The sequence below is a fragment of the Camelus ferus genome, chromosome 7 (genome assembly GCF_009834535.1).
Source record: "Camelus ferus isolate YT-003-E chromosome 7, BCGSAC_Cfer_1.0, whole genome shotgun sequence".
In the NCBI taxonomy this organism is placed as follows: Eukaryota; Metazoa; Chordata; class Mammalia; order Artiodactyla; family Camelidae; genus Camelus; species Camelus ferus.
In genome coordinates this window covers 12331055-12356164 of record NC_045702.1, presented here as the reverse complement: position 1 = coordinate 12356164, position 25110 = coordinate 12331055, and the positions used below count along the sequence as shown (strand labels likewise).

Below are 25110 nucleotides of genomic sequence, written 5' to 3'. Positions count from 1 at the left end.
ATTTCAGCTTAAACCTACCTCCTTGGATATCACTCAGAAATCCAACAGTGAAAGGCATGGCTTTCCTGAAGAAATGCTTTGTAGGTATATGGCCTATCAATGCCAACTTTAATATTGCCCAGTCAGCATTTGATTATTCAGATGATAGTGTTTTTAACGTGTGTTCAGGCCCTGTACTGTCTCCCAAAGACTGTGCTAATTTACTTATTTCAGCTAAATTTTTAAAAAAATCATTTAAAAAAGGATGATTGAATTTAGGAATTACATGCCTTAGAGAATTAGAAACGCTTCTCTGTATCCCTTAGGCCTCTATGTTCTTAACTTCCCCTTGTCAATGTTATTATGAATAGACTAATTCAAGAATGAGATCATTCCCCATAAGAGATACCAAATAAATGCAGCGTGCAGTCACACCTGGTTTCCCTAATCTGAGCAAGGAAGGCTTTCCACCAAATTTAGCCTAAAATAGGGAATTTAATAAACACACACACATACACACACAAATAGGAAGAAAAAGGCAGGGAAGGATGACAGAAAAGCAAAAGAACAGAGTAGTAACTGAACAAATGGAGTGAGAGATTGGAAAAAAAGGATAAAAATGAAGATACATGGTTATACAATTTCAAAACAAAGATCCTAGCATATGTCTTCATAATTATCAAAGTAATACAATATTTCATCATCCCCTTAAATGTCTCAAGAATGATTTAAAATTTGCTTGAACTTCTCCAGGAATTGAAAAATCAAGTGAGAAGACAAAGAAATACTAAATATTAGGCAGGCGCATTCTGGACTATTAAAAACAAATGGCTTCCTAGGCATAAAGGAATTTGTGGAATAATTCATCTAGGTATAAGCAGCAATAAAGAACCAATACCACAATCATCACCCAACTTCTTCAAAACTGCTTAAGTTTTCACTAAAGCACCAAAGGGCCAATGATTTAAGAAAAGTATAGTTAGTGGTAAGACCACATGAAGAGAGCAAAATTAACTGTTAAATTTGAAAAGGTGTATAATAAGGAAACACTAAAAGCTGAGATCAGCAAACCTAGAAAAGAGAAAGTGAAAATGCTACTTAAAAGAAGAACATTCAATTAATTACATGAAGGAACAGCATAGACAGTGATGAGTAACCGCTTTCCCCCCATTAAAACAAGGGGAGATGAATTTCACCTGAAAAAGACAGAAGTGACGAGGAAATAGATTCAAGTAAAAATACACTCGACACATGTCATTTATGATGAGAGGAAAATGTGAAAAATCCAAATTACAAATTTGCAAATAATTAAATAAGGAAATTATGGTTTACTTATACCATGGAACATTTGTTCAAGCATTAAGAATAATATTTGCAAGGGGTGTTGATGGAGATGGGAAAAACCATGCTTTCAAAGAATATTATTCATATGGGAAAATGCAATTCAGTGAGTATACAACACATTAACAAATCTGTGAAGAGAAATCATACGCATATACACACATGAACCCTCACCTATACACACAGCATATGCACAAAAACCCGGAGAAAGTCTATCAGAAATCATCACCTCTACATGAAAAGTTTAAGGGTCATGTTTATATTCTTCTTTTTATTTTATGTTACATATTTTATGCAATAAGCATATATTACTTTTATAATCAAAGTTATTGAAGTTTAGTAGTAAAACAACTTAAGTTAGACAATAGGAAAAATTACCCACTTAAGGGTTGTTAAACATCCAATAGGACTTTAAAGAATTACGTTCTCTGTGACCAAAGAACATCTATTTGTTCCCTTTACCTTTTTAAAATTGAGATATAACTGACCTATCACTACATTAGTTTCAGATGTACAACATAATGCTTCAATCTATGTATATATTGTGAAAGGATCATCATAAGTTTAATTAACATCCATCACTTTTTTTTTCTTTAACTTTTTAAGTACTAAGAATCCATTTTCAAAAATGATTTTATAGGCAATGAGTCTTCGCTTTGGTACAGGAACTAAGCCCAACCTTCTCTCCTACCTTGCGAAGTCCAGGTCTGCCTCCCGCGACATGGTGATGTTGGTCAAATTCTGCTGAAGGACAAAAATGTTCCTACACATTTTCTTGATGCCAGACTCACTGATGCGCCTGAAGTACTGGGCACCGTTAATGAGGATGCAGGAGATCAGGTGTCCTAGGCCTGAGGGATCAGCATCAGGCAGTGGGGAGGAAAGAGAAGGGAGATTAGTGCCATCCTGCATAAACCAAGGCATAGGATTCCTCTCTTCTAATTCTCTGCAAATTTAAATGACCAAAGAACACTTATCTCTGATGGTTGTACCAGTTGGTCTTACAATGATTTCAGAGTATTTATACATTGCCCAAGGAATTACAAATAGGGAGACTCTTTTGCTGGCAATAAAACCTGGTATATCCACAGCTCTAGTACTGCCATATACAGCTAAAGCCACCATGCCAGGGCTTAGAGATTATGCTAGGTTGTTATAAACTGCTTAAGTGCAGAGGACTCTTGTTTCTCTGTATAGTGATTTTAAAACAGAGAAAAACGCATATAAACATGATGATCTTTTTGGCCTCCTTTTCCTCCCACCAAACAGGTAGGAGTGTATTTCCAACTTAAAAGTTGATTGGGAACCTACCTAAGTAAAAGTAAATCAATAGGAACCAAGGCTACGGGCAATACTGTTAATACACCTCAACACTGACAACGGAGTCTATTTCCAAAGTAGTAGCTGGGGAGAATGTAATCAGAAACCAAGTGCAAAGGAAAAGCAGACCATGCATTAACTGTTAAGTTTCCATGAGACACATAAGGACTTTGCTGGGGTCTCACGGGTGGTTTGTTCTCACAGCCTAAGAACCGTCTCAAGGTTTATGAAATTTGGCAAAGAGCTGGTTATTACATTTAGACTCAGCTGAAGTTGAGGAATACTGGTCAGAACAACTCGAGGCACATGTGGGTTACCATTTTTAGAACTCAGATTTTAATTCTAAATATTTGGAAATAAGTAAACCTCTCTTCCTTCTTTTTCCCTTATTCTTACAAAGTTGGACTGTACAGGACTTTTCCCCCAGGATTCTAAAGCTGGCCTGACTAGTCACAAGTCTTTAATATTTTTGCTACTTTCCTCTTCTGAAGTCATAGTGGCGGTTATGGTGCAGATCAGAGCTCAGGGCATAACTTCAGATTCAGTGGCTCCTTCTGTTTTCAAAATGAGTTTTCTCTTGATTAGGATAAAGTTAGAAAAGGGACAGAGGAAGGCATTCTCTCCTACTTCAGCTACACTCACCCAACGCTGCTGCAAGACCATAGTCTCACTTCTATGTGCTACTATTTGAAACTGAAGTAAAAAGCTTTTTACTCGAAGCTAAAGAAACACATGCATAGATTTTACATTTAAGGCTGGATAATTTATATGAAAGATCTCTGTAGGCCAAGTTTTGCTGTGATTCCCCTGAGCCCATAACTTCACGCAGAATTTTGTTTAACATGGTCTGGCCTAAGTGTAGGCTATGAAGGGATGCACTGTCTGTAGAGAACAGTCAACAGATTAAATAAATACATCTATATAATAAGTATAATAAATTACGATAAAACCAGTCAAAAAAGTTGTATTATCACTATATACCAGGAATTCTAAACAGTATCTGTGATTAAAATATTCTGCCTTAAAAAACAAATAAAATAAAATAAAAATAAAATACTCCTGCCACACGAAGATCGAGACCAGTGCCACCTCCCCAACTTGGAAAACTCTATACTATGCCTTTGCATTTAGAAAGTTATATCACAGAGAGAGAGCCAGCTTTTTAAATAGGAAGTCTCAAATTCACGATTTTTTTTTTTCAGTTAAAATCTTTTCCACATCAGTTATGGTACAGTATCACTTATACTTTTTGGGTAGTTTTTTAGGGATTTTCCCCTTCAGAACTCATCTCCATCACTGTGACATAATTTAATGGGAAAATAGGATTTTTTTGGTCCAAATTTCCTGGAAAAGAACTATTTCATAAAGCAAGACATGGTCATGCACTGACACTTTCTTCAGGCTGCCACAATCCTTTGCACAAAGTACCTTCTTAAGTGTTTTAAATAACACTGGTTTGGGGGGCATAGCTCGGTGGTAGAGCACATGCTTAGCATGCACAAGGTCCTGGGTTCAATCCCAGTACCTCCAATAAAAATAAATAAATTATTAAAAATAAATAAATAACACTGGTGTAATTCTGCGAGATATCATAGATGCTTTTGGCACCCAGGTCTACACCAACCGAAACAAGAAAAGAGGGGATGTAATCTGAAGTCCCAAAGGGGGTCGTTCAGAGCCTGAAAGCGATTTGGCTGGCAGCGCATTTTTGTAAATGTCAAAGGTGATGCCCCTGGATGGTACTGTCTTTCACACCTTCCTTGTCTCCTTGACCCTGAAGGCATCTACAAATGCAACCTTCTTCAAACTGCTGCTCCTCAGAGGTTTCTGTTCTTTTCAGACAATAACTCACTACCTAAGAGAAAACTTCTCTTTCCAGCGATCATTTTAGCCTGTAAGGGGATCTTTTGGAGTTCTCTCCTTATTGCGTGTGTGTTTCTTTTTCCTTTATGAGCTCCTCTTGAGTTAATTTGTGGTGCCCTCCACACATTTACCCAGTTCTCCTCTAGTGGCACGTCAGGAAGGTAGCCGGGCTGCCATCTGCCTTATCTTGGATTAAATCTCCTTAACAAGAAGGATCGCATGGCAGCCATATTGCCGCCTACCTCACCGCACACGGAGAGGCTAGGTAGTGCAGCTTTAATCCAAAAAGGAAAAAAAACCACAACAACTTTTTCCTACGGATTTTGGACTTCTGTTGTACAGAAAAATCAGAAAAATCTTCACTCTTCCTTCCTCCCAAACTCCCAGGGACCGGGGCAGGGTCCGACCTTCAAATATATACTGGAACTTGTGCTGCTGGAGGCTGGCACTCATGGCCTCTTCAATGGCACTGATGTCCTTGTTGAGCTTGACCACCAGGGGGTCATAGTCCATGCTTTCCACATTAGCGACAATGGCATAGTTCCCCTCCTTCGCAAGAGGGATGAGATAGTGGAAACAGTGAACCCTGAAAAAGAGAGAGACCGGGAAAGCAGTTCGTTTACATAACTCTTTTTGATGAAAATAACAATCTTCTTGTGACAACGCACCCAAATATTTAAGATAGCAGTGGCCCTGTAAATTTTTATATACCTCTCCCCAATTTTACCAAAAAGCCACCTTAGTTATTCTATAGAAAAACTGAGCGATCTTGAGCAAGTCAGCTTCTGGGATTCTCACTTATTTAACCCATATGTTGGGGGTGAAGATCAGATGAGCTCTAAAATTCCTTTCAACAAGATTGTTTGCAGAGCCTGAGAAGCATCATCTCTTTCAGCAGATATTGTAGTGAAAATGAGAGGCAGAGGTCACAGACCTTTGAAACTTTGGTTTCAATTCCCATTTACTGGCTATGTGACTTCAGGCAAGTTACCTTCTCTCTCTAAGGCTCAGTCTCCTTATCTGTGAAATGGGGATGGTAGCAACACACACCTCACAGGGTGCTCTGTGGAGCTACTACAGAAAAAGAGTATAGCACAGGGCCTGGTGCTACTGCCGTATTTATTACTGTTCATCTAGTACTTACACAAAATGCTTACCAACCATGTAGGAATTTGTTAGAAATTGTGCTAGGCTCTGGGAATGGGAGACAGAGTTAGTGCCACTAAAGATTCCACTGCTTAACAGGCATGACCCAGAAAAATGGACCAAAAGAGGGTAGTGTCTCACTCAGAAGGACATGTACCCATGGTGCCATGGAGGTTTGCTGAGGGTGTCAGGAAAGGTTCACAACAGGAGGTGATACTTGAGTCGTGTAGGACATATCTGAGTGAGCTTGTGGAAGGAGCACACTCCTTTGTTGAAATGGCCCGCGTCAGTTTGCTCATGCACACTTCTTAGGTTCTTTCTGGTAGGTATCACTAACTGCCAACAAAGTCTGAGATCGCTAAGGACTGGCTCTTCCATAACCTTTATATTAAGCTGAAAGCAAGTTCCAGACCAAATCATTCTACCGCACATACAGGTATTTATTAAAAACAAACAAATAACAACGCTAAAACCCCACCATCCACTGGCGAACATAATTCAAACAGGCTGTTCTGTAAGCTCAGTGATTGTTTTAAGTTCTGTGTCTGATCTTGCCATGGAAGGTTCACTGGAAGTAGACAAGATGACAACCTGGAGTTAGGACTCTGTTACCCTTAGAGTTGGCATCCAGTAACAAGAAATAGTCCTAAACAAATGGCTGCAAAAGCCTTGGGCATTATCCCTAATTATGCACCTATAGGCTTGACCATCATCTTTCTTTTCTAAAGTCAGGTTTATGGGCAAATAATTTACAAACAGTATATTTGCCTTTTTCAGTGTACAGTTTTATGAGATCTGACAAATGCAGCCAGCTATATAAGCACCACCATAACCAAGTTATAGAGCAATATCATCACCTCCAGAATTCCCTTGTGCCCCGCTGAAGTTAACCACTACTGACACCCTAAGGCTCTCACAACCACAGATCTATTTTCTGTCCCCACAGTTTTATCTCTTCCAGAATGCCATATAAATAGAACATGTAGTCTGTGGCCTTTGGAGTTTGGCTTCTTTTAGTCCTCCTAAAGCACTGAAATTTATCCACGTTGTCGTTCATTCCTTGCCAGGGCTGAGAGGCCTCTCACATATGAATGTGTTGTGATTTAACTGTTCACCAGCTGACATCTGGATTGTTTCTAGTTTGGGGTGATTATGAACGAAGCTGCTTTGTGTACAGGTTTTTGTGCAAATACAAATTTTCATTTTTCTTGGAAGTGGGATTCCCCTAGAAGTAGGATTGCTGGGTAATATGGTAAGTGTATGTTTAATTTTATAAGAAACTGCCAAATTATCTTCCAAAGGAGCTGTGCCATTTTGCTTTCCTACCAGTAATGTATGAGCGTTCCAGTTGCTCTGCATCTTCACCAACACTTACCGCTGTCAGTTTTTTTTTTTTTTCAGCTTTATTGAGGTATAATTGACATAAAATTGTAAGATCTGCTTAGTGTACATCAGGGTGATCTGATGTATGTACACATTGTGGAAGGATTCCTTCCATTCCCTAATTAACACATCCATCACCTCATATATTTATCCTTTTTCAAACATGAGAATATTTAAGTACTACTCTCCCAGCAAATTTCAACTATTCAATACCAGTGTCTTTTTTTTAAATTGAGCTTATTTTACTTAACATAATGCCTTCAAGTGCTTGTCAGTTCAAAAAAAAAAAAACTTTATAGATGCATGGTGGTATCATTTTGGTTTTAACTTGCATTTTGCTAGTGACTACTGATATTGGACATATTTTCATGTGCTTATTTGCCATCCATATATCTTTGTCTTTGCATCATTTGTGTCATCTTCTATTGAGTTGTCTGTTTTCTTATCACTAAGTTTTGAGAATTCTTTACATATGCTGAATACAAGTTATCAGACATGCATTTTGCAAATATTTTCTTGCAATCTTTGGCTTGTCTTTTTATCTCAACAATGTCTTTCAAGGAATGGTTTTAAACTTTGATAAAGTTCAATGTATAATTTCTTTCTTTTATGGATGGTACTTTGGGTGTCAGCTTTAAGAAATCTTCACCCAAACAAAGCCACAATGAGTTCTTCCTATATCTTCTTCTAGGCATTTTATAGTCTTAGATTTTACACTTAGATCTATGATCCCTTTCAAGCTAAGTTTTGCACAGGATGTGTTATATTCTTATAACCTGTTCATGTAAGGGAGTCCAAGTATCTTGACTACCAGTTCGTTTTCATGATAGGTAATTGTATTAACAACTGTTAATCAACTAATGATTAATTTTGCCAATAAAAACCTCATTCTGACATTCATGAGGTCATTATCAAAGTATATAGTTTCAATCAGGATACCAGTAATTGCACATTCCCAGCCCCCCTGGAATAGGACCCTTCTGATATAATGAAAGTTGACCAGACCTGGAGTGGGATTCACAACAAGGGAAACTGAGCGCCACTGTGCTTGAAATTTAAACTAAGAAGCCCTTAGTTGAAAATAAAATCAGGGGATCAGTGCTAAAATATTTTTACAGTAAGTTACAGACCTTATAACCTCAGACAAGGGGAAGACCTTATAGGAAGGCATGAGGGTGTGAATGGAGAATGGTTTGAAGGAATGACCGACCAGTGGTTCGTTTTGGTACACACAGATCACCTGACAGAGGCATGAGGTGCACAGGGGCCAGGCCATCACAGGCTTTGGAAGTTATCTAAGGACTCTGGACTTTGAGAAGTCGTAGGGAATCTGAAGAGGATTTTAAGAGGTGAAAATGATATAATCAAAAATAAGCTTTGGCAAGATGACTCCGGCACAATATAAAGGGTGAATTAATGGTGGAGAATAGGAGCAAGCGGAAGTAGAGAGATTGCTTAGGACATTAGTATGAATTGGGGGTGAGAGCTTCTGAAATCTTCAAGTGACTGGCAGAGAGGAGAGAAAAAAATCTGTTTTCAGGTACTATCTTCCTCTCCCAAAATGATTAGACATGAAAAAGCAATTAAAATAGTCATTGGCAAATACCAAATTTAAAAAAAGTGTTTTTCTTTTTCTTCTGAATCCTGACATGTTGTGGCTGACCTTAACACGACTCTGGCATGAAGGTTTTCTGCAAATATTGCTGATTACACAGCAGGATGGTTGATTTTCAGAAAGTGCACATTCAGGATCCCAACAGTGACAGGCAGTTACTGTTGAAGCCCCTTAGAACCGTCCTGATGGGGAGAGAAATCAGCTGATAAAGGTGACATTCTTAGCATCTTAGATTCAAATGGCAACTTAATTTTCTTCTTCTAAAGTTCAAACAGGGAAAAGAAAACCCAACAATTTTTAATGGTCTCACTATGTCTTTCTTCTCTTGGGGGGTGTCACATGCTTTATGCTTCAACTGTAAAAAGGCACTGCTTGGTGGTTAAATGTGACCTACAGGGACTTGGGTAAAATGTCAAATGCTCTTTGGATGGGTCCTTCAACACAGAATTTACTGGATTTGAGAACACCTTTTAGTCTGAACTTTAACAATGTTAAAGAAGAAGATGGGCTATGGATATACAACTATTTGCGGGAATAAGACAAAATTTCCACATTTGAAGTTGTTCTGGACTTCTTGCTAGCTCTTCCCATAATTTTTTTCTGTCTATTCCATCTGTGCTCTTACTACAGTGGCTTCTTGGGTCAAAGTGCCAGAGACAGTGCCTAACCAGCCACTTCTTCACTGTACCAGCTCCTGGACACAGTGTTTAAGTTCTAATTCTCTTTTCCAGCAGGATGGGAACAAAACAAACATTAGCTGATTGATGACAAGGGCGACGTTGGCCCTGCAGTCTTTGTACCTTTTAAATACGTGGAGGGGGCTGCCAAATGAAAACAATCTCTAAGCCAATTCACTCTCTTTAATGAGCAACAGGTCTTGTCTGGGAAACTTGCACTTATTTTTTTCTGGGTTTGATTTCAAACCGGCTAATTCTCAAGAGTTGCTGAAGCTTTTACTGAGCATCTATTATGCAGCAGGACTGTTTCAGGTTCTGGGGCCACAGCAATGAACAAGGACTGCCTAGTTTTACGTACCATACTTGAGCAAGAATGAAGACAATATTGCGTACATTCTGAAGAAAACAACCTGAATGTGGAAACCACGTTATGTGCAGACATAAGGAAATTTAATTTAGAAAAAATAAACATGTGTAGTGTTTTCATTTAGATAATTCTACATCCAGGACTCTAAAACTCAGTCTTTTTTTGTTATTCATTCTTAAAATGATCTTTTTTCTGTTTTTAAACTAATGATGGAGATATTGTAATAGGTGTCAGAGCAGTGAATCGTTTCTTGTAAAGTTAATAAATAACTACTGAAACATGTTCAGCATTATTAAGAGTAGTCCTGCCAACATGTACAAAAATAAAAAGGGCAGGATAGAGGTTAAGGATTTAAAATATCCCTGAAAATATCCCACTTGGAATTAACTACACTACAAGCTGATAATTGCAAATGCAGAGCACACCGTGCGTGTACCCCCACAATCAATAGCATAAATTTAAGGGGCTGTGATAGTTAATTTGATGTTCCCTTGTTTTTCTGTGCAACCCAGGTAACAGAGGCACCAGCGTGTTACTGGGTGGTTTCTCCCCCTTTGTCAATTACGTTTATGTATTCTCAGAAAACACCTGATTTCTTTCACTGTCAGCTTATAAATAAAAAGAAAACAAATCTGAAAATGATCGTAAAACAAATCAGAAAACAGAGGAAAAGACTATTTCTGAACAGCTGAATGTAAGAAATAAGATCAGAAAAATGTTGAGTAAAACAGATTTCGAATCTACAATGCAACTTTTCTGCTCAATTCACAAGGAGCTCACAAGCAATAAAGAAGGAACTCATTGGATAAGACAACGAAGAATGAAAAAAGCCAATAGATTACAAAAAAAGTGACATCAACAATACGTTTCAGTTAGGTTTTGCCTGGGCACACCTGCAAGCTATCTAAGGTCTAACTGGAGTCCAAACATACAAAAGCAAAATCCTATTTAAGTTTTTAAAACCTAAATCTAGTAAAGACTCCAAATGAAAAGAAAATATTCTGTCAACTTGTTTGTTTTTGATCCTGATGTTTCAAAAGTACACATCCAACTGTCTATTTGACATCGCTACCTAGATGTCTAATGAGCATCTCAAACTGAACGTTTACGAAATTGAACTCTTGATTTCCACCCCTCCCCCAATCTTTCTTGTCCTTCAGTCTTTCTCACCTCACTCAATGGCCCTGGCAACCACATAGCTGCTCTGACCCCAAAAGCTAGTGATTTTCCTGGAGTCCTTCTTTCACTGCCGCCAGTACCTGCGCCCAATCCAATCAATCAATATATTTTTATCAGTTCTATCTCCAGAATACACTCCCAATCCAATACTTCCCACACTGTCACCTCTGCCACTCTGGTGCTCATAACTGGTCTCATCTGGTCACTCTGCTTCCATTCATATTTCTCCGTGTAGTTTTTCCCCCATACAACAGCCAGAGTGATCTTTTAAAAACATGAATGAGTGAATGAATGAATGATCTCCCCACTGCTTAAAACCCTCTGATAGCTCCTTAATGCCTTTAGAATAAAATCTGAACTATTCATTTGCTCTTGAAGAGCCTGCTATAAGTCTGGCTCCACGACCTCACGTGATGAGGCTCCAGTCCTCCTCTTTCTTTACCTCTCCTTCTGCTCCTCCCCGCCCCTTGTTTACGGGGCTACAATCACACTGGACTCCTCTCTGTTCCTCCGAACTGCTAAGCTTGATTCTGTCTCAGGATCTTGTGAGTGCTGCTCCTTCCGCCTGAAACTCTTTTCCATCAGGTCTTTGTACGGATGGCTCCTTCTAGTTACCTTGTCCCAGTTTCTCTGACCACTCTGTCTAAAACATAAAATACCAAATCTCCCTTTCTGGTCAACCCCAGCCACCCTCTGCACTGCCCAGAATGATAGCACTAGCTGCATGTGGCTACTGAGCACTTGAAATGTGATGAGTCCAAATCCTGATGTGACATTAAGTGTAAAAGATGCAGTAGATTTCAAAGGCCGAGTACAAAACATGCAAAATATTTCATTAATAATTTTTATGTTAATTACATGTTGAAATGATAATACCTGGGTATATTGGGGGTAGATTAAATATATTATTATGAGGTACATGTTTCTATTTTTTCAAATGTAACTATGAAAAAATTAAAATTATTCATGTGGTTCACATGTGTAGCTCACTTTATATTTCTATTCGATAGCACTGTTTAATCCTGTTATGCTATTTTATTCTCTTAGTTACACTCATTTGAAAGTTTCCTTTTTAGTTCCTCACTGGCTATTTCCCCTGATTAAAGTGCAGCTCCATGAGGGCAGGGAGCCTGAGGGTTTTGTCACTACTGTATCTCAATTCTTAGAACTCCACCTGGCACGAAGAAGGCACTCAATGAGTATTTGTGGAATGAGTAAGAGAATGATTGGTGATTCCTAGTCTTTTCTTCCCACCATTTCCAGAGGTGTGATAATACAGTCTACCAAAGCTAATCAGAATATTCCACACTTCAGGGGAAGGAACAAGAAAGAGTCCAAGAATATCACATCTTTGAAACTATTTTCTTGAATTATGACTGAACTCAATCTCTTCAGTTGGGTTTGAAGTTCTTAAGGGAAGGGATCATGGTTCTTGCATCTGCAGACTCCCTTCCTGACAAGCAGAGTACTTTACTAAAAATATCAATGCAATAAAGTCACCATGGTGGATAAGCTACCACATTTTGAGCACTTATCCTGTGGCTGGCATTGTACCTATTTTATTTCGTTATTATTTCATTTATAAAATCTATAAAAGTTAGAGATTATTGTTTCTGTTTTTATAAGAAGGAAGCTGAGTTACTAAAGTTAATTCACTGATTTAAGATGGTCTAGTCAACTGGAATAGACATTCCAATCCAGATGATTCTGATGTCATCGGCTATGCAAACTCCGAAGCACCACACTCACAATACTGTGTGTGCTTCAAAGCCTCAGTAAGTGGTGACGGAGTAACACTGAAGATCACTGTCAGTGTAAAAAAGAGCATCAATAATAAGAACCAAAAATGATGGTGATAGTCTCCAGAAATAAGCAAGTGATTTATGACCATTCATGACCCACAGTGCACTGAAATCACAAAGTGCTGGGCTTTACTGGTGTCATACCTGACTTCCAGATGGAGGACCAGCAAGCAGCGGTCAGCCATGTCCTGGAAAGATTTGGCAAGTTCGCTCAGGGTTTGCATGATCTGCTCCGACACTGGAGGGAGATCCACGTTCATGTGGCTGTCTTGAGCAGGAGACAGATCTGAAAGAAGGAGTGTGGAGAAAACACCAATCATTTCATTAGATGCCAACAGATTTCAAATGACATGGTTTTGCTGTTCATCATGTTGTTTTTATCGATTTGGCTAATGCTTTTGTTGGTAGCATTAGACATCCAAGGCATGAGAGACTATTTCTGTACTTGATTAAACACAGTAGCTCAGATGATTGTCTTGAATCAATTCACAGAAGGATAGAAACAGGATCTCAGAGTTGGATGTAAACTTCAGTCATCTGGCCCAACCATGTGGTCTATGCTTGTTATTTGTGCATCTTCAAAACTGGCTGTTCAGCTTCTGGTTGCAAACCCACACAAGCATTTGGGAAAGAAAACTCAATGCCTTTTGTGGCAGCCTATTACATCTCTGAAAGACACGATCATCTTACATCAAGCCATATCTGTTGTCATTGACTTTTAACCATTGGCCCTGGTTCTACCAACTTTGCAATCACTCTCCTATGCACAAGTACTTCCACTAAGGAAGATATCTCTTTTGGCTTCCTTGAAGTCTTCTCTTTTCTGGGCTAAATGTCCCCAGATTTTCCACTATTCTTCAAATAATCCAAATGAGTTATTTTATAATTCCCAAAACTCACCAACAAAAACATGCCAATTGTTCTATACCTGCTTGAAATGCGGGACTCAGGACCAAACACAATTATTACTAGAGTGGGCTGACCTGACTAGGGAGAATGATCAACTCCCTTTTCTAGATGCTGTGCTGCTGGCATGTAAGCCCAGAATCTTCTGGGGGGCGGAGAGCAGTAGTGTGCTGCACTGTCCTTTAACTTACATGGAGCTGACAAGGCATCTAAAAGCCCTAAAAAGGTCTTTCTTGAAAATTTGATAAATCTAACTTCTGTATCTCTCCCAAGTCATTGATCAAATATTTAACAGCACTTGGACATTTTCTGCAGGAAAATACTAAGCAGCAAAAGTGTGAGCTACATGTCTTTATGTCTAGATTTCCATTGTGTACCCAGTTCCCTATAATTTCTCAAAGATCGCCAACAATAATTTGGTAATTTCATTGAAAAGTTTTTTGAGTTCTCTAGAGCCTCAAAGACTGGCCTTGAGTCCTGTCTCCACTACTTACTTACTAGTATGACTAAGAGCTAATTACTTAAATTCTGTCTGCCTTAGTTTCTCCCGTAAAATGGACTTAATAGTATCTATATCATGCCTTTGGGAACATTGAGTGGATTATTGAAGATAAAACACTTAGGACAATAGCACATAAAACTCACTCATATATTAATATAAATAAAAAACACAAATAATAATTATTATTTAGTATGTGATATCCAGGTCTTTTTTTGGGCGAGGGGAGGCAATTAGGTTTATTTATTTATTTTTAATGGTAGTACTGGGGATTGAATACAGGACCTCGTGAGTGTCACGCACACTCTACCACTGAGCTATACCCTCCCCACCCCATCCAGGTCTTAACCTGAAGTCTCAGGCTTACTTATAGCAACAAGAGATTTAAAAGATAATTCCATCCGCCTTGAAGTTCTATTTTCATTTAACAGTATCTTTTGCTTTTCCACTTGAAAATTCTTTCTATCAGAGAATGACCGAGAGGATGTAGTCCTTTGGAAGAAGGGCTTCCTGGACTTAGGGCCCATAGGATCCTGGCGAGGCACTGCTGACTAACTCAGGAGGCGTTCACCTTACAGAGCGGGAGTCAACACACCTAGCTGAAGCAGCACCTGTGGTTACGGGCTTTTAGCACTGCATCTATTCCTAGACTCTGCCAAACCCTAGAGAGACAGTCAAGACTTAAAAGGCTAAGTTCTCCTCTGTGGAAGCAGACTTTAATAAATGAAAATATCATGGCAAATATTAAAAAAAAGAATTTTATTTTCAGGGACTAACGTGTAAGGAGGAAGGAAATGCAGCAATGTAGATTTAAGATCATGATGAGCCTTGGCATCGTCTGAAAGTTCATGACCGATCTGAGGACTGGAAGCGGCCACTGCTTTCTCTAACGTCCTCATTGCTCATGCTGTTTGATTGCAAGGTGAGATCCCTGCCTTCACAACGTTCTCATCGGGCAGGCTGGATGAAAGCAACTCTACGTAACACGTTTCTCACATTTCGAGGCATTTCAGAGCTTTTGAGCCCTCAGATTCCTCTGTGGTGTGACACTAACTGTGGCAGGAAGAGCAATCTTTGTGTCAACCAAAAGAGGAAGAAATCAAAACCCTGAAAAAACTGGACTCGTGGTCTGAGGTCCAAAGCTAGGCTAATCTCCCAAACTCTATGAAAGGCATTTTGGACACATTTCACCAAGAAAGTTAGGGAAAAAAAAAATCTCTTATTATAAAAATATAAAATAAAATAAAATAAAATAAAAATAATAAAAATAAAAAAAATTTCATCATGTGTTGCAACTGACCACTGCCAAACTGCAAACTGAAAAAAAAAATCCAAGTAGAGTTAAGCAGTCAAGGTAAAACTTGAAAAGAGTGAGGGAAAAGTAATTTAGAACAGCAGCATGCTGTGCATTTTGCTAGACTATAATCTACAGCAAAAACATTTCAGTAAAACAACATGAAAAATTATGCCCAGAGCTCCACTGAAAAGCTGGTTTGAGAATTCCTCACGGCTCACTGAAATTTATAAAGTTTTCTTAACAAGAAGGAATAAACTGAGCAAAGAAATGCTGAGCATGGCGAAGACAACACAGAACAATTAACTAGCTCTTAAGAGTCAAATGGAAATTTACAAAAAAGTGATGCTGACAGAACCCACTTGGGAGGTCACAGTCAAGACAGGAGGTTACTGGACACACACGCACACACTTTCTCTCTCTCTCTTTTAGAGGCTATGTGGTTATATATTTATCTCAGGGCTGCTCTTCATATTGGCAGAACCCATATATTTGGGGCTTTAACAATACTTAGTATTTGATTATTTTATGAGGATATGTACTTTGAACTGTTGTTCTAATACTGGGGATGGGTCACAGCAGATAATTCAAAATAGCCTTATTCCTCTTACAGCCATTGTATAAAAGCAGGCATCTTCGAGATAACTATTTGCAGCAACATAACCATGGCTTCCTGAACTAGATTGACTGGTCTACATGAGGAAGCTGAACCTTTGGTCTCTGGGGCAGACACTCCTCGTTACATGAACCAACAGATATTGCCAGTACTACCTTGCTCACTCCGCTCTCGACTCTGGGGAGCTAAATGCCTGTACCTCTAGCCTTGCCTGTAGCTAGAAGTGGCTACGTGTGACCGTTTGGCCAACGACCTCATTGTAGATTCTTTTGTGGCTACTTGACCTAACCCTGGGCTATTTTACAACTCATATCTTGACAGGAAAACAAAAGTACAGATTATTGCCACTAAAATTTTCTGAATTTTAATCTCGAAAAAGCCCACAACACCATCTGTCAATCCTTTCCTGGTGCTTGGCTAGCTCCCCAGGCCCCCGAGGACAGATCCTTCCCACTCTTGTTAACACCTCTCTTGAGGACATCCGATTCTTAGTGAGATTTCACAAGAATTGTCAGCACTTGTTTTCTCCATAGTCTTGGCTTCTATTAACTCTTCCATGTGCCCCAGTCTGATTTCTACCTTCACCTCTTTATTAGATAATTATTCTGATAAGTGTCACCAGTGGTATCCTAATTGCCATAACCCTTGGGTGCTTTTCCATCCTCATCACAGAAAGGCTCTCTGCTACATTCCACAGGACCGGCCATTTCCTTTTTGAAATTCTGTTTTGTTTTGTTTTTTTCCCCAGTGGGCGGAGGTAATTAGGTTTACTTATTTATTCTTAGAGGAGGTACTGGGGATTGAACCCAGGACCTCATGCATGCTAATTATGCGCTCTACCACTTGAGTTATACCCTCCCCCCTTGAAATACTGTTTTCTTTTGGCTTATACGACACCACGTTCCTCCGGGTGTCCTTTCACCTCTCTGCCATTATTTTCACAATTTCCTCCACTGGACCCTCTTCCTCTAGCACCCCTACAAGTGCTGGGCCCCCAGGGATGTTTTCCTCTATTAGTTTCCCTTACGTGTCATTCTATATGTTCTGAGTGAGCACATCAATTTTCATGATTTTTGCGATGATCTAGGAACTGATGACTCCTCAACTCCATCTGATCAACTGTTTGCAAGCTCTCTTGACCTGTACATCCCGCGGGCATCTCACATATGATGTGTTCAAAACTAAACCCATTATCTATCTTTAGCATCTGCTCTTTATCCCAAACTCCCTTTCTATCAGTGGTGTAGCAATCTAGGAATCTCAGCTGCAAACATGAGAGTAATCTTTTAATCTCTCCCCTCCCTCCCTCTTCTTGGCAAAGACTAATTTCTGCCAACTTTATTTCCTAACTGTTTTCTTAATCTATTGTGTCTTTTCTCTACCTGTCGTCACTTTCCTGGTGTAGCCTTCATCTCTTCCATGGACGACTGCAGCAGTCTCCTGACGGATGTCTCTGCCTCATGCCCGGCCCCTACCCTAACTCAATCCTCCATAGTTAGCTAATTAAATATAAGTTAGATACACAGCGTTATTTATCTAAGACACAACATTTGACTATGTTAACTTCTTGTAAAAATAACATCACTGTTTCCAGTTGCTTATATGATGAAGCCTCTTAGTAAGGCTTTCCATCATTTGTGGGTTCTGCCCAACACTTCAGTTTTTTTTCCATCTTTCACCACTTTTTCCTTCCTCTCCAACTATCCCCTCCCCAATCTTGCCCTCTGAGCCACCCCACTTTGAAAGCAAATTCCCTAAATCCTAAAACATATTATGCCGTTAAGGATTCTATATCTTTGATGGCTCATATTCCTCTTTCTAAACAATTCACGCTTTCTGGCTCAGAAAGTCTTTCCTGATTCTCCAGGCAGGGTCACTGGTTCCTCTGGATGTTTTTCACACAGTTCTATTATCATATTCAATTGACATGATCTTTTTATCCATCTGTCTTCCTACCAGATCATTAACTCCTTCAAGGAAAGAATTATGTATATACATACATTTATATTTATAAATATATATATATTTCCCATTTCCCATTTTCAGGGCCAGCAGAATAACTGGAGATATAATAGGAGCTCAATCAATGCTTTTTAAAGCAGAACAAATTATTTAATTGACCAATATAACATGACAAATAATTCACATAATACCATATTGATGGTCAGGCAAGATAAGGAACGACATGCCATTTACAACTATAACTTTTGCTTTAGTTTCTTGAGTATACTTTAGCGACAGAGTGGGGAGAGGGAAGCAGTTTCTTAGAGCTGGTTTCCTGGGCTCTCTAAGAATCTTGCAGTACAGTTTAAAGCAATTCTGGCCAATCCCTACAGACTAAGCACTTTTTCCATAAACTGTATTGCCTTTAGAAATCACTTTAATTTCATGAGTCTACCTTCCTGCAGCCGAGACTTGGGGAGTCTGTTTTCCATTGACATAAAACCCCTGGCATATCGAATACTCAGCATCTCTCAAGGAAAGCCATATACTAACTGTCACGGAGAAGCAATCAGCCCAAGACATTAGGATGTCTCAAGTGGTTCCACATCCTAATATTAACCAGACTGAAATTTGTTTAGGTCTTAAAATTAGTCAAAATTGGACTCATTCAGACCCAGAAGAGCATCTGTTTTCAAGGATGCAGCTGCTATACTTTCCATGGCAACTTACTGTGACTTCTATAATTGATTCATATGAGGATGTCCTTGTGCATCTGCAATATTATCTAAAATTGTTCCAATATTAGCTTAGACTAGTATCAGCTGTCATGAAAGTGATAAACTGAAAAGGGGAAGATGGTTATCATGGCAGGAAAAGAAAGGTTAACTCTGAATTCAAGCTTTTTCAAAGACGGAAGAAGACAAGGAAGAATGATCTGAGACTTTTCTCGCTGGAAAACATTTTAGAAGATCAAATTTTGGTATAACCATTATTTCTGCCTCTTCTTCCTTTTTGTACAGAGAAATGACAGACACCACATAATGATCTCTGCTTGAACCTGGGATAAAATTCTTTCATTTCCCATTTTCAGTTTTCCTATTTAGAAAATTGTAGTAATAGGACCTTCCTAACCACTAGAGCAATGTGTTATTAGGTTTTGCAAATAATTTTGAGATCCTCTGATGCTGTTATCTGGCTGACATTATTAAAAAATAAAATTAGGGATACTGATTAGGCCTGTGACATTTAGAACTCATGGGGCTCACAGAGTCAATGGGGGCTGTGACAGGAGAGCATCCATCTAACCTCTTTTTTTCTCCCTAAATAGCTATGGTATATGCTCCTATCATGCCCGGCACCGGGGTAGGATTTAAAAGTGTCATACGCTATAATACGACAGTTCCAAGTCGGAACTCTTAACGCTTGCTAGCTCTATTCTCAGCCTTCGTAATTTCTCTGTATCATTATCCCTACTTTTTACTCATCCCCTTAAATTATTTGCACAATATGCACGCTAACCTTCCTCTACTCCTGCGCTCTGTACACAGGAGGTACTTCATAAGTCTTCTTGAATTATTTCTCTATTTATGAAATCTACTGGCTTCTGGAATGGACAGGTGGCCTTCACATGGTCAAGAATCTACTATCTTATTAGCATCTAATTTTAATTTTCTTAGGATAGAGATGTCCTTCCTTCCTATCTAAGCCAATTACTCCAAGTTAACATTTCATGGTGACTCTTCTGATCCCTCTTTCTCTTTCCTGAAACACATTTTTAGCAGCCAGCTACTCTTTGCCAACAGTCCTAGCTTTAGCCCCTATTATCAAATCATTTATTTTTGTCACTTTCCCCCATCCTCCTAATAATCTAGAATGCAGTTTTAAGTTCTTTTCTACATAAGGATGAGGCTTATCTAAGAAACGTGTTTAGTAGGTCCTCTCCATTTTGCTTCCTATTTCAGAAGTAATGGTTCTTCTGTCCCCAGATAATAACCACCTCTTTTCAGTCCCAAATACTTGAGAAATTTTCCGTTTAAAGTAGCAAAATCAATTGATTTTGAAAACCAAAATGCTGACTCAGATTGTTCCTTGACCTACAGAATTCTGATTGCAAAGGGTGGGAAATACTGAGCATGATTCGGATCAGATCCTGTATGTACATGATGCACATGTGTGTAACCTGTTCTGGAAATACAGCCCACTCTATGAGACACAACACCCAATCCTTTTACACCTAATAGCTAGGTGTGACAACACCACTAAGCCTTTTCACTGCTGCCTCTGGAAGGGATTTCTCTTTTGTCCACTCTTACTGGGGAAGAAGGGAAAATGGAAGACATTTTAAAAAAACTAGAGCAGGGAAAAGTAGAAAAAATTTATTATTAGGAAGGAAAAAGGAGTTAAGAATAGGAGCAATTAAGGATGAGGGGAAGGTGTCTTACTTATACTGCTTTTCTGGGTCTAATTGCCTAATTGATAATAAATTTATGGTCAAAAAAAAGTTTCCAGTGGGCACAGGAGGCAAAGACCTACTTTCTTCTCTGTGGTACCAGTTATTATTTAAATGACCACATGTTACATCTTTCCCCACTATTACTCATAAGACTATGGGCAATAGAAATCCACAGTGTTCTTAGGAACATCTCCCTCTCACTCCCTTGAAATGTCTTATAGTACCCTGACTATAGGTAGTGACTCTCTGAGGAAGAGAAGATATACCACTCACCGCCCAGCCTCATGTCTCAGATGTTCAATAACCTTTATTTGGGACTGTATAAGGCAAAAACAACAACAAAAGCCCAAACCCAAACCAAAAGAAGCCAAAGACCAAACTTTTATAAAGAACTTAATTTTAAGGATGATGCTTACGAGTAATTTTCATCTCTATGAAACCAAACTCTTTTCTGTTGCTTCCCAAAGGAGTAAAATTTATTCTTCTGCTTTTCATTACCTCTAGAACACATTTCTTAACAACTCAGGATCGTTTTCCTCATCTGTGCAACTCAGAGAGTTGTGAGGACCAAATGGGGACTGTGGCCCCTAACACAGCACCTGCCACAGAGCTGGGGACCATCCCCTGAACTCTAGTAACTCCCCGCCTCCCTCTTCCAGCCTGCCCACATTTCATCTCCCACTGTATTTGCCTATAGAATCCCTGGTATTGAGAGATGCATGACAACAAAGCAGTAATTTATTCCTCCTGGCATCTCTCATAGCCTACAGCTCTTCCTTACCCTCAGCAATAATGCCTATTGAATTTAATCTGCAAGTTAAGGACAAATCAAAGACTTTTATAACATTTTCCCCCCCATTATATCTTCACGATGCTATTAACCTAATGCCTTCCAAATAGTTCATTAGCCTGTAACATTTTTCTATTTCAGGGTAGGAAATTGAAGCTCCAGAAAGCCTGTGAGTGTTTGAAATTGAAGAATTATTCCAAATATTGACCTATATGGGGAAAACAAAGGAGATTTGTGTAAGGTCCATTGTGAAGAGCAAATCAAAAGAAAGAAGCAAGGTAGACAAGGACAGCTTATCTCCTTAGGCTACCACAGGATCAAAGGCCAATTCTGAGGCAACAGTTTACACTACACACCGCACAGATCCACGGTGGGAAAAACACATCTAGTTCCTCACCAAATAGTGCTTGAAGGGAACAAGCCTGAGAAGGTCCCAGGTCCTCGGTCACAGCTGACCTCAGACCCCTACCTCCACACAATGCCAATGAGCACAGACACGTGGTTTTCACACCTCGGGAGTGAGAGAACAGACCTCAGTCTCTTTTGGTCCTGGGGGGAAACATTAAGATTGATTTTTGTTTTATTCCAAGTAATCCTCCCTGAGGCTTGGTAAAAACCTAATCATCTACTAAAAAAGGCATGTGGTGTGGCCAATTCAGGTCCTGCCAGATATGAAAAGAGAAACGGGTGGAAAAGCTAATGAACAGCTCCAGTCCTTCTGTTGAAAGGCACCATTGTGGAGCTATATTAGATTTCCATGGACTTCGTAAGCCTTTTGTATTTCTGTAAAACCCCACATCAAAGAGCATCTTCAAATGTTAATAAATACTTAACCAGATATTTTAGGTGAAAAAGCGACACAGATTAAAGTTTTAACAGAATTTTAGAGGCAAAAAATATAATAAGGCAAAGAGATAACATTTATCCATGTGTTCAAGCAGGATCCTTCCAGCTTTGCATCTGTAAATCTTCCAAAGAGCCTTAGGGGATGGCTTATTCACTGGGTAAATTAGAAACATTAGGTCCCTTTACAAATGGTGAAACCGAACTGAACAGAAATAAAGCATGAATTTCAATATGACACAAACGAGTGCCACAAATAAAACCAGAACTAAAGGAGTTCAAATCAAAGTCCTGTATCAGGTCTCTCTTCAATTTAATTTTCTAGTTGCCTTTTTTCTTGAGTTCCCTGTCCAGGCAGCTGTATCATTCATGAATTCTGGCCAAGTTGGGAAATAATCAGCAACTTCTTGACTGACAACAGGTACACACGCTTATCTTTGTAGCCCCAGTCTACAGTGCAGCTTCTGGAACCAGCAGTTAAGGATCAAGTACAGTGAACAGCCAAGTACCCTCTGGAGACAGACCTAAGTTCAAATTCTGACTTTCTCATATACCATTTGGGTGAACTTCCCTAGAACAAACTGCCCACTTGTAAAAGGAGAATCATCATACTAACCTCAAAAGATTCTGAATATTGAGAGAGAAAATACATAAACGCTCAGAATAGCATTCAGCACACAAGGGTTTACTGTATAACAACTACTATTAACTGTTACATATTCAATAAAAGTGTGTTGAAGGAAAAAATAACAAAAACTCAGTATCCTTCTCCTCTATCTATAGCTTTAAGTAAGTTTGGGAACAATCAGACTAGCTTTATATAGTCAATGGCAAAACCTTATGAGCTACTGTGACTGCAGAGAAAAACAGGCAGAATCCTAGCAGCACTGGTCACTCTGACCCTACCACTATGTGGACAACATGCAGACTTATCTGCAAGACAGAGCTGACCCTGCCACCAAGCACACAGTCACCGAGACCAGCTGTGTAATTGGTGATGGCTCCCTTAGAAGCATGCTGGAAGTGAGAAAGAGAAAGAGAACGAACTCACTAACACACACTGCAGGATTTGCAGGTATAAATCTTGCTAGAATTTCTACTCAGCGAGGACAAGAGTGGACACTTCTCCAGGATGCGGTAAAGATAACAGTTAAGTACCTCCCTTTTAATTTTGCTTGTGTCAGATACTCCCTGTGCGGGCTAAATGGATGAACTGGTGCCACATACCTACTGACTAATGCCTTGCGAAGGTCCATAACATCCAGCCATATTTCTGTCTTTATACATTAGTAATACACAAATACTGTTCACACATTCATTCTAGTCTTGTCATATAATCCCTAGGATAATTAACAGTTCGCATAGATGCTTCCAGAAGCAACTTCCCTAAAAACCAAAAGATTAATAATCTGTTTTTATGCCAATTAGGGTAAGCTACATAGAGAAGCAATCATTTATATATCAGGCGATTTATAAAATCCCAGGATATGGCCTCAAAATCTAAATGATTTCATTTCCCTAGGTAATAGGATATGTGTCCTCATGTTGATTATGGAACCAGAGTTTCCACCTACTGCAACATTTCTTGTGGGTTGACTATCTATGTTTAGGCTCAGAAAGTGGTGGTTAAATTCTGATTCAACCATTTACCAACTGAATAACCTTGGGCAAACTGTGAGAACTTTGTATCGAGGCAATAATTTTTCAGCCTCTTGAAGGTCACTGTAAGGATTCAATGATATAAAACACATAAAGCTTTACAACAGTGTTTAGCACATAGTAAGAGCTCAGTAAATCTAAGCTATTATTGTTGGACCTCCTGCTGGGTACCCTGGAAGAGAGAAACTGCGAGACTCATCTCCTTACTCGTGAAAACACCCTGTAAAATACCTGAGAGCTGCGGGCTTAGTGGTTTATGTGGCTAATGGGCCGAAAGGAAATGACATAGTGAGATATTAAGACATTCACACTGTGTAAGCTCCCGACATTTTGACCTTAAGATAAGGAACTGCGAAGGTCCGAGAACACTACTGAATTCTGGCAACGCTCAAATCAGTGGAGATGTGAAAGAAAACAGGATTCAGGGTGGCAGGCTTAAATTTTCTCTTTTCTTCCACAAAAGGGGTGGGAGAGAGAATGATTTTCTTCAGAATTGCAAATCCAGTAAAAGAGGTGGCATTTCAGGTGGGCATGAGGAAGGGGTAGTTTGGTGGGAAGGCAAGGAATGATGCTCAGAAGCAGCTTGGGAGGAGATCAAGTGCTGTTTCTCATATTTTGAGGGAGGAATGACAGGGATCACTCTTTTCAAGAAAAGGATGTCCCTGGTGCTTGATTCTTTAGCAAAGTGAACTCGGGTGTTATCTTAGGAATTCAAAAGGGTATTCAACAAAGCTTTGAAATTGTGTTTTTGAGAGATCAGGTCTGCCTTACTCACACAGGGCCTGAAAGGTCATATTTATATTTTGAATCATCATTTATTTCCTGGTCACAGTTTATTTCCCCTCCTGCCACAGGCACTCTGAAAAGAAAGAAGAAATCCAGAAGTGTGCGTCCATGTGCTGAAAGTAAGGGAGGAATGGTTAGGAGTCTATGTAGCCTCTGAAATTTGGACCTGAAATGACAGAAGTTACTATTTTCACTTGAAGAGACAGAAATTGTGTAATAAATTATTTCAATATGCACATAAAGACACTGACAAGTTAGGTCTTCTATTAAGGCTAAAACAGCTGAATCGGGCTTCTTTTGGAAAGACGTTTTTTATATTTACTACCAGAGGGAACTTGTTATTTCATTTGCTTTCTTGGGAATATGTTCCCTTTGATATCACCCTAGATTAAATTTACTGCAGAAAGAGAGATGGGAAAATACCCTGTGCCCTTGTCTGCTGTCAACTTGGCATCATCCCCAGCCCCCTTCCTGGAAACAGAGGAACTACATTTTCCAACTTCTTCCCAGCAGGGTTTGGAGTTTAGATTCTGTCAGGGAGAGGCACTCCCCAAAGATGTGGAAGGCCAAAAGAAAGGTTAGGGACTATTTTCCTCTTGCAGAGGGAGAAGAATGCTCACACAGATGGCAGATAGGAGGCTGGCGGCAG

At 39.3% G+C, this 25110-nt stretch overlaps 1 protein-coding gene across 1 annotated transcript in view; it reads right to left on the bottom strand.

Annotated features, from left to right (window-relative positions):
* The window catches only part of EXOC4 (exocyst complex component 4), a 698176-nt gene that overhangs the window by 52908 nt on the left and 620158 nt on the right, over window positions 1–25110 (bottom strand). Inside the window, exons 15-17 of the mRNA XM_032483367.1 lie at window positions 12817–12958; window positions 4911–5089; window positions 2012–2171 (exon numbers count right to left, since the gene is read on the bottom strand). Coding sequence (XP_032339258.1) covers window positions 2012–2171; window positions 4911–5089; window positions 12817–12958 — 481 coding nt within the window. The remainder of the gene's footprint in view (window positions 1–2011; window positions 2172–4910; window positions 5090–12816; window positions 12959–25110) is intronic.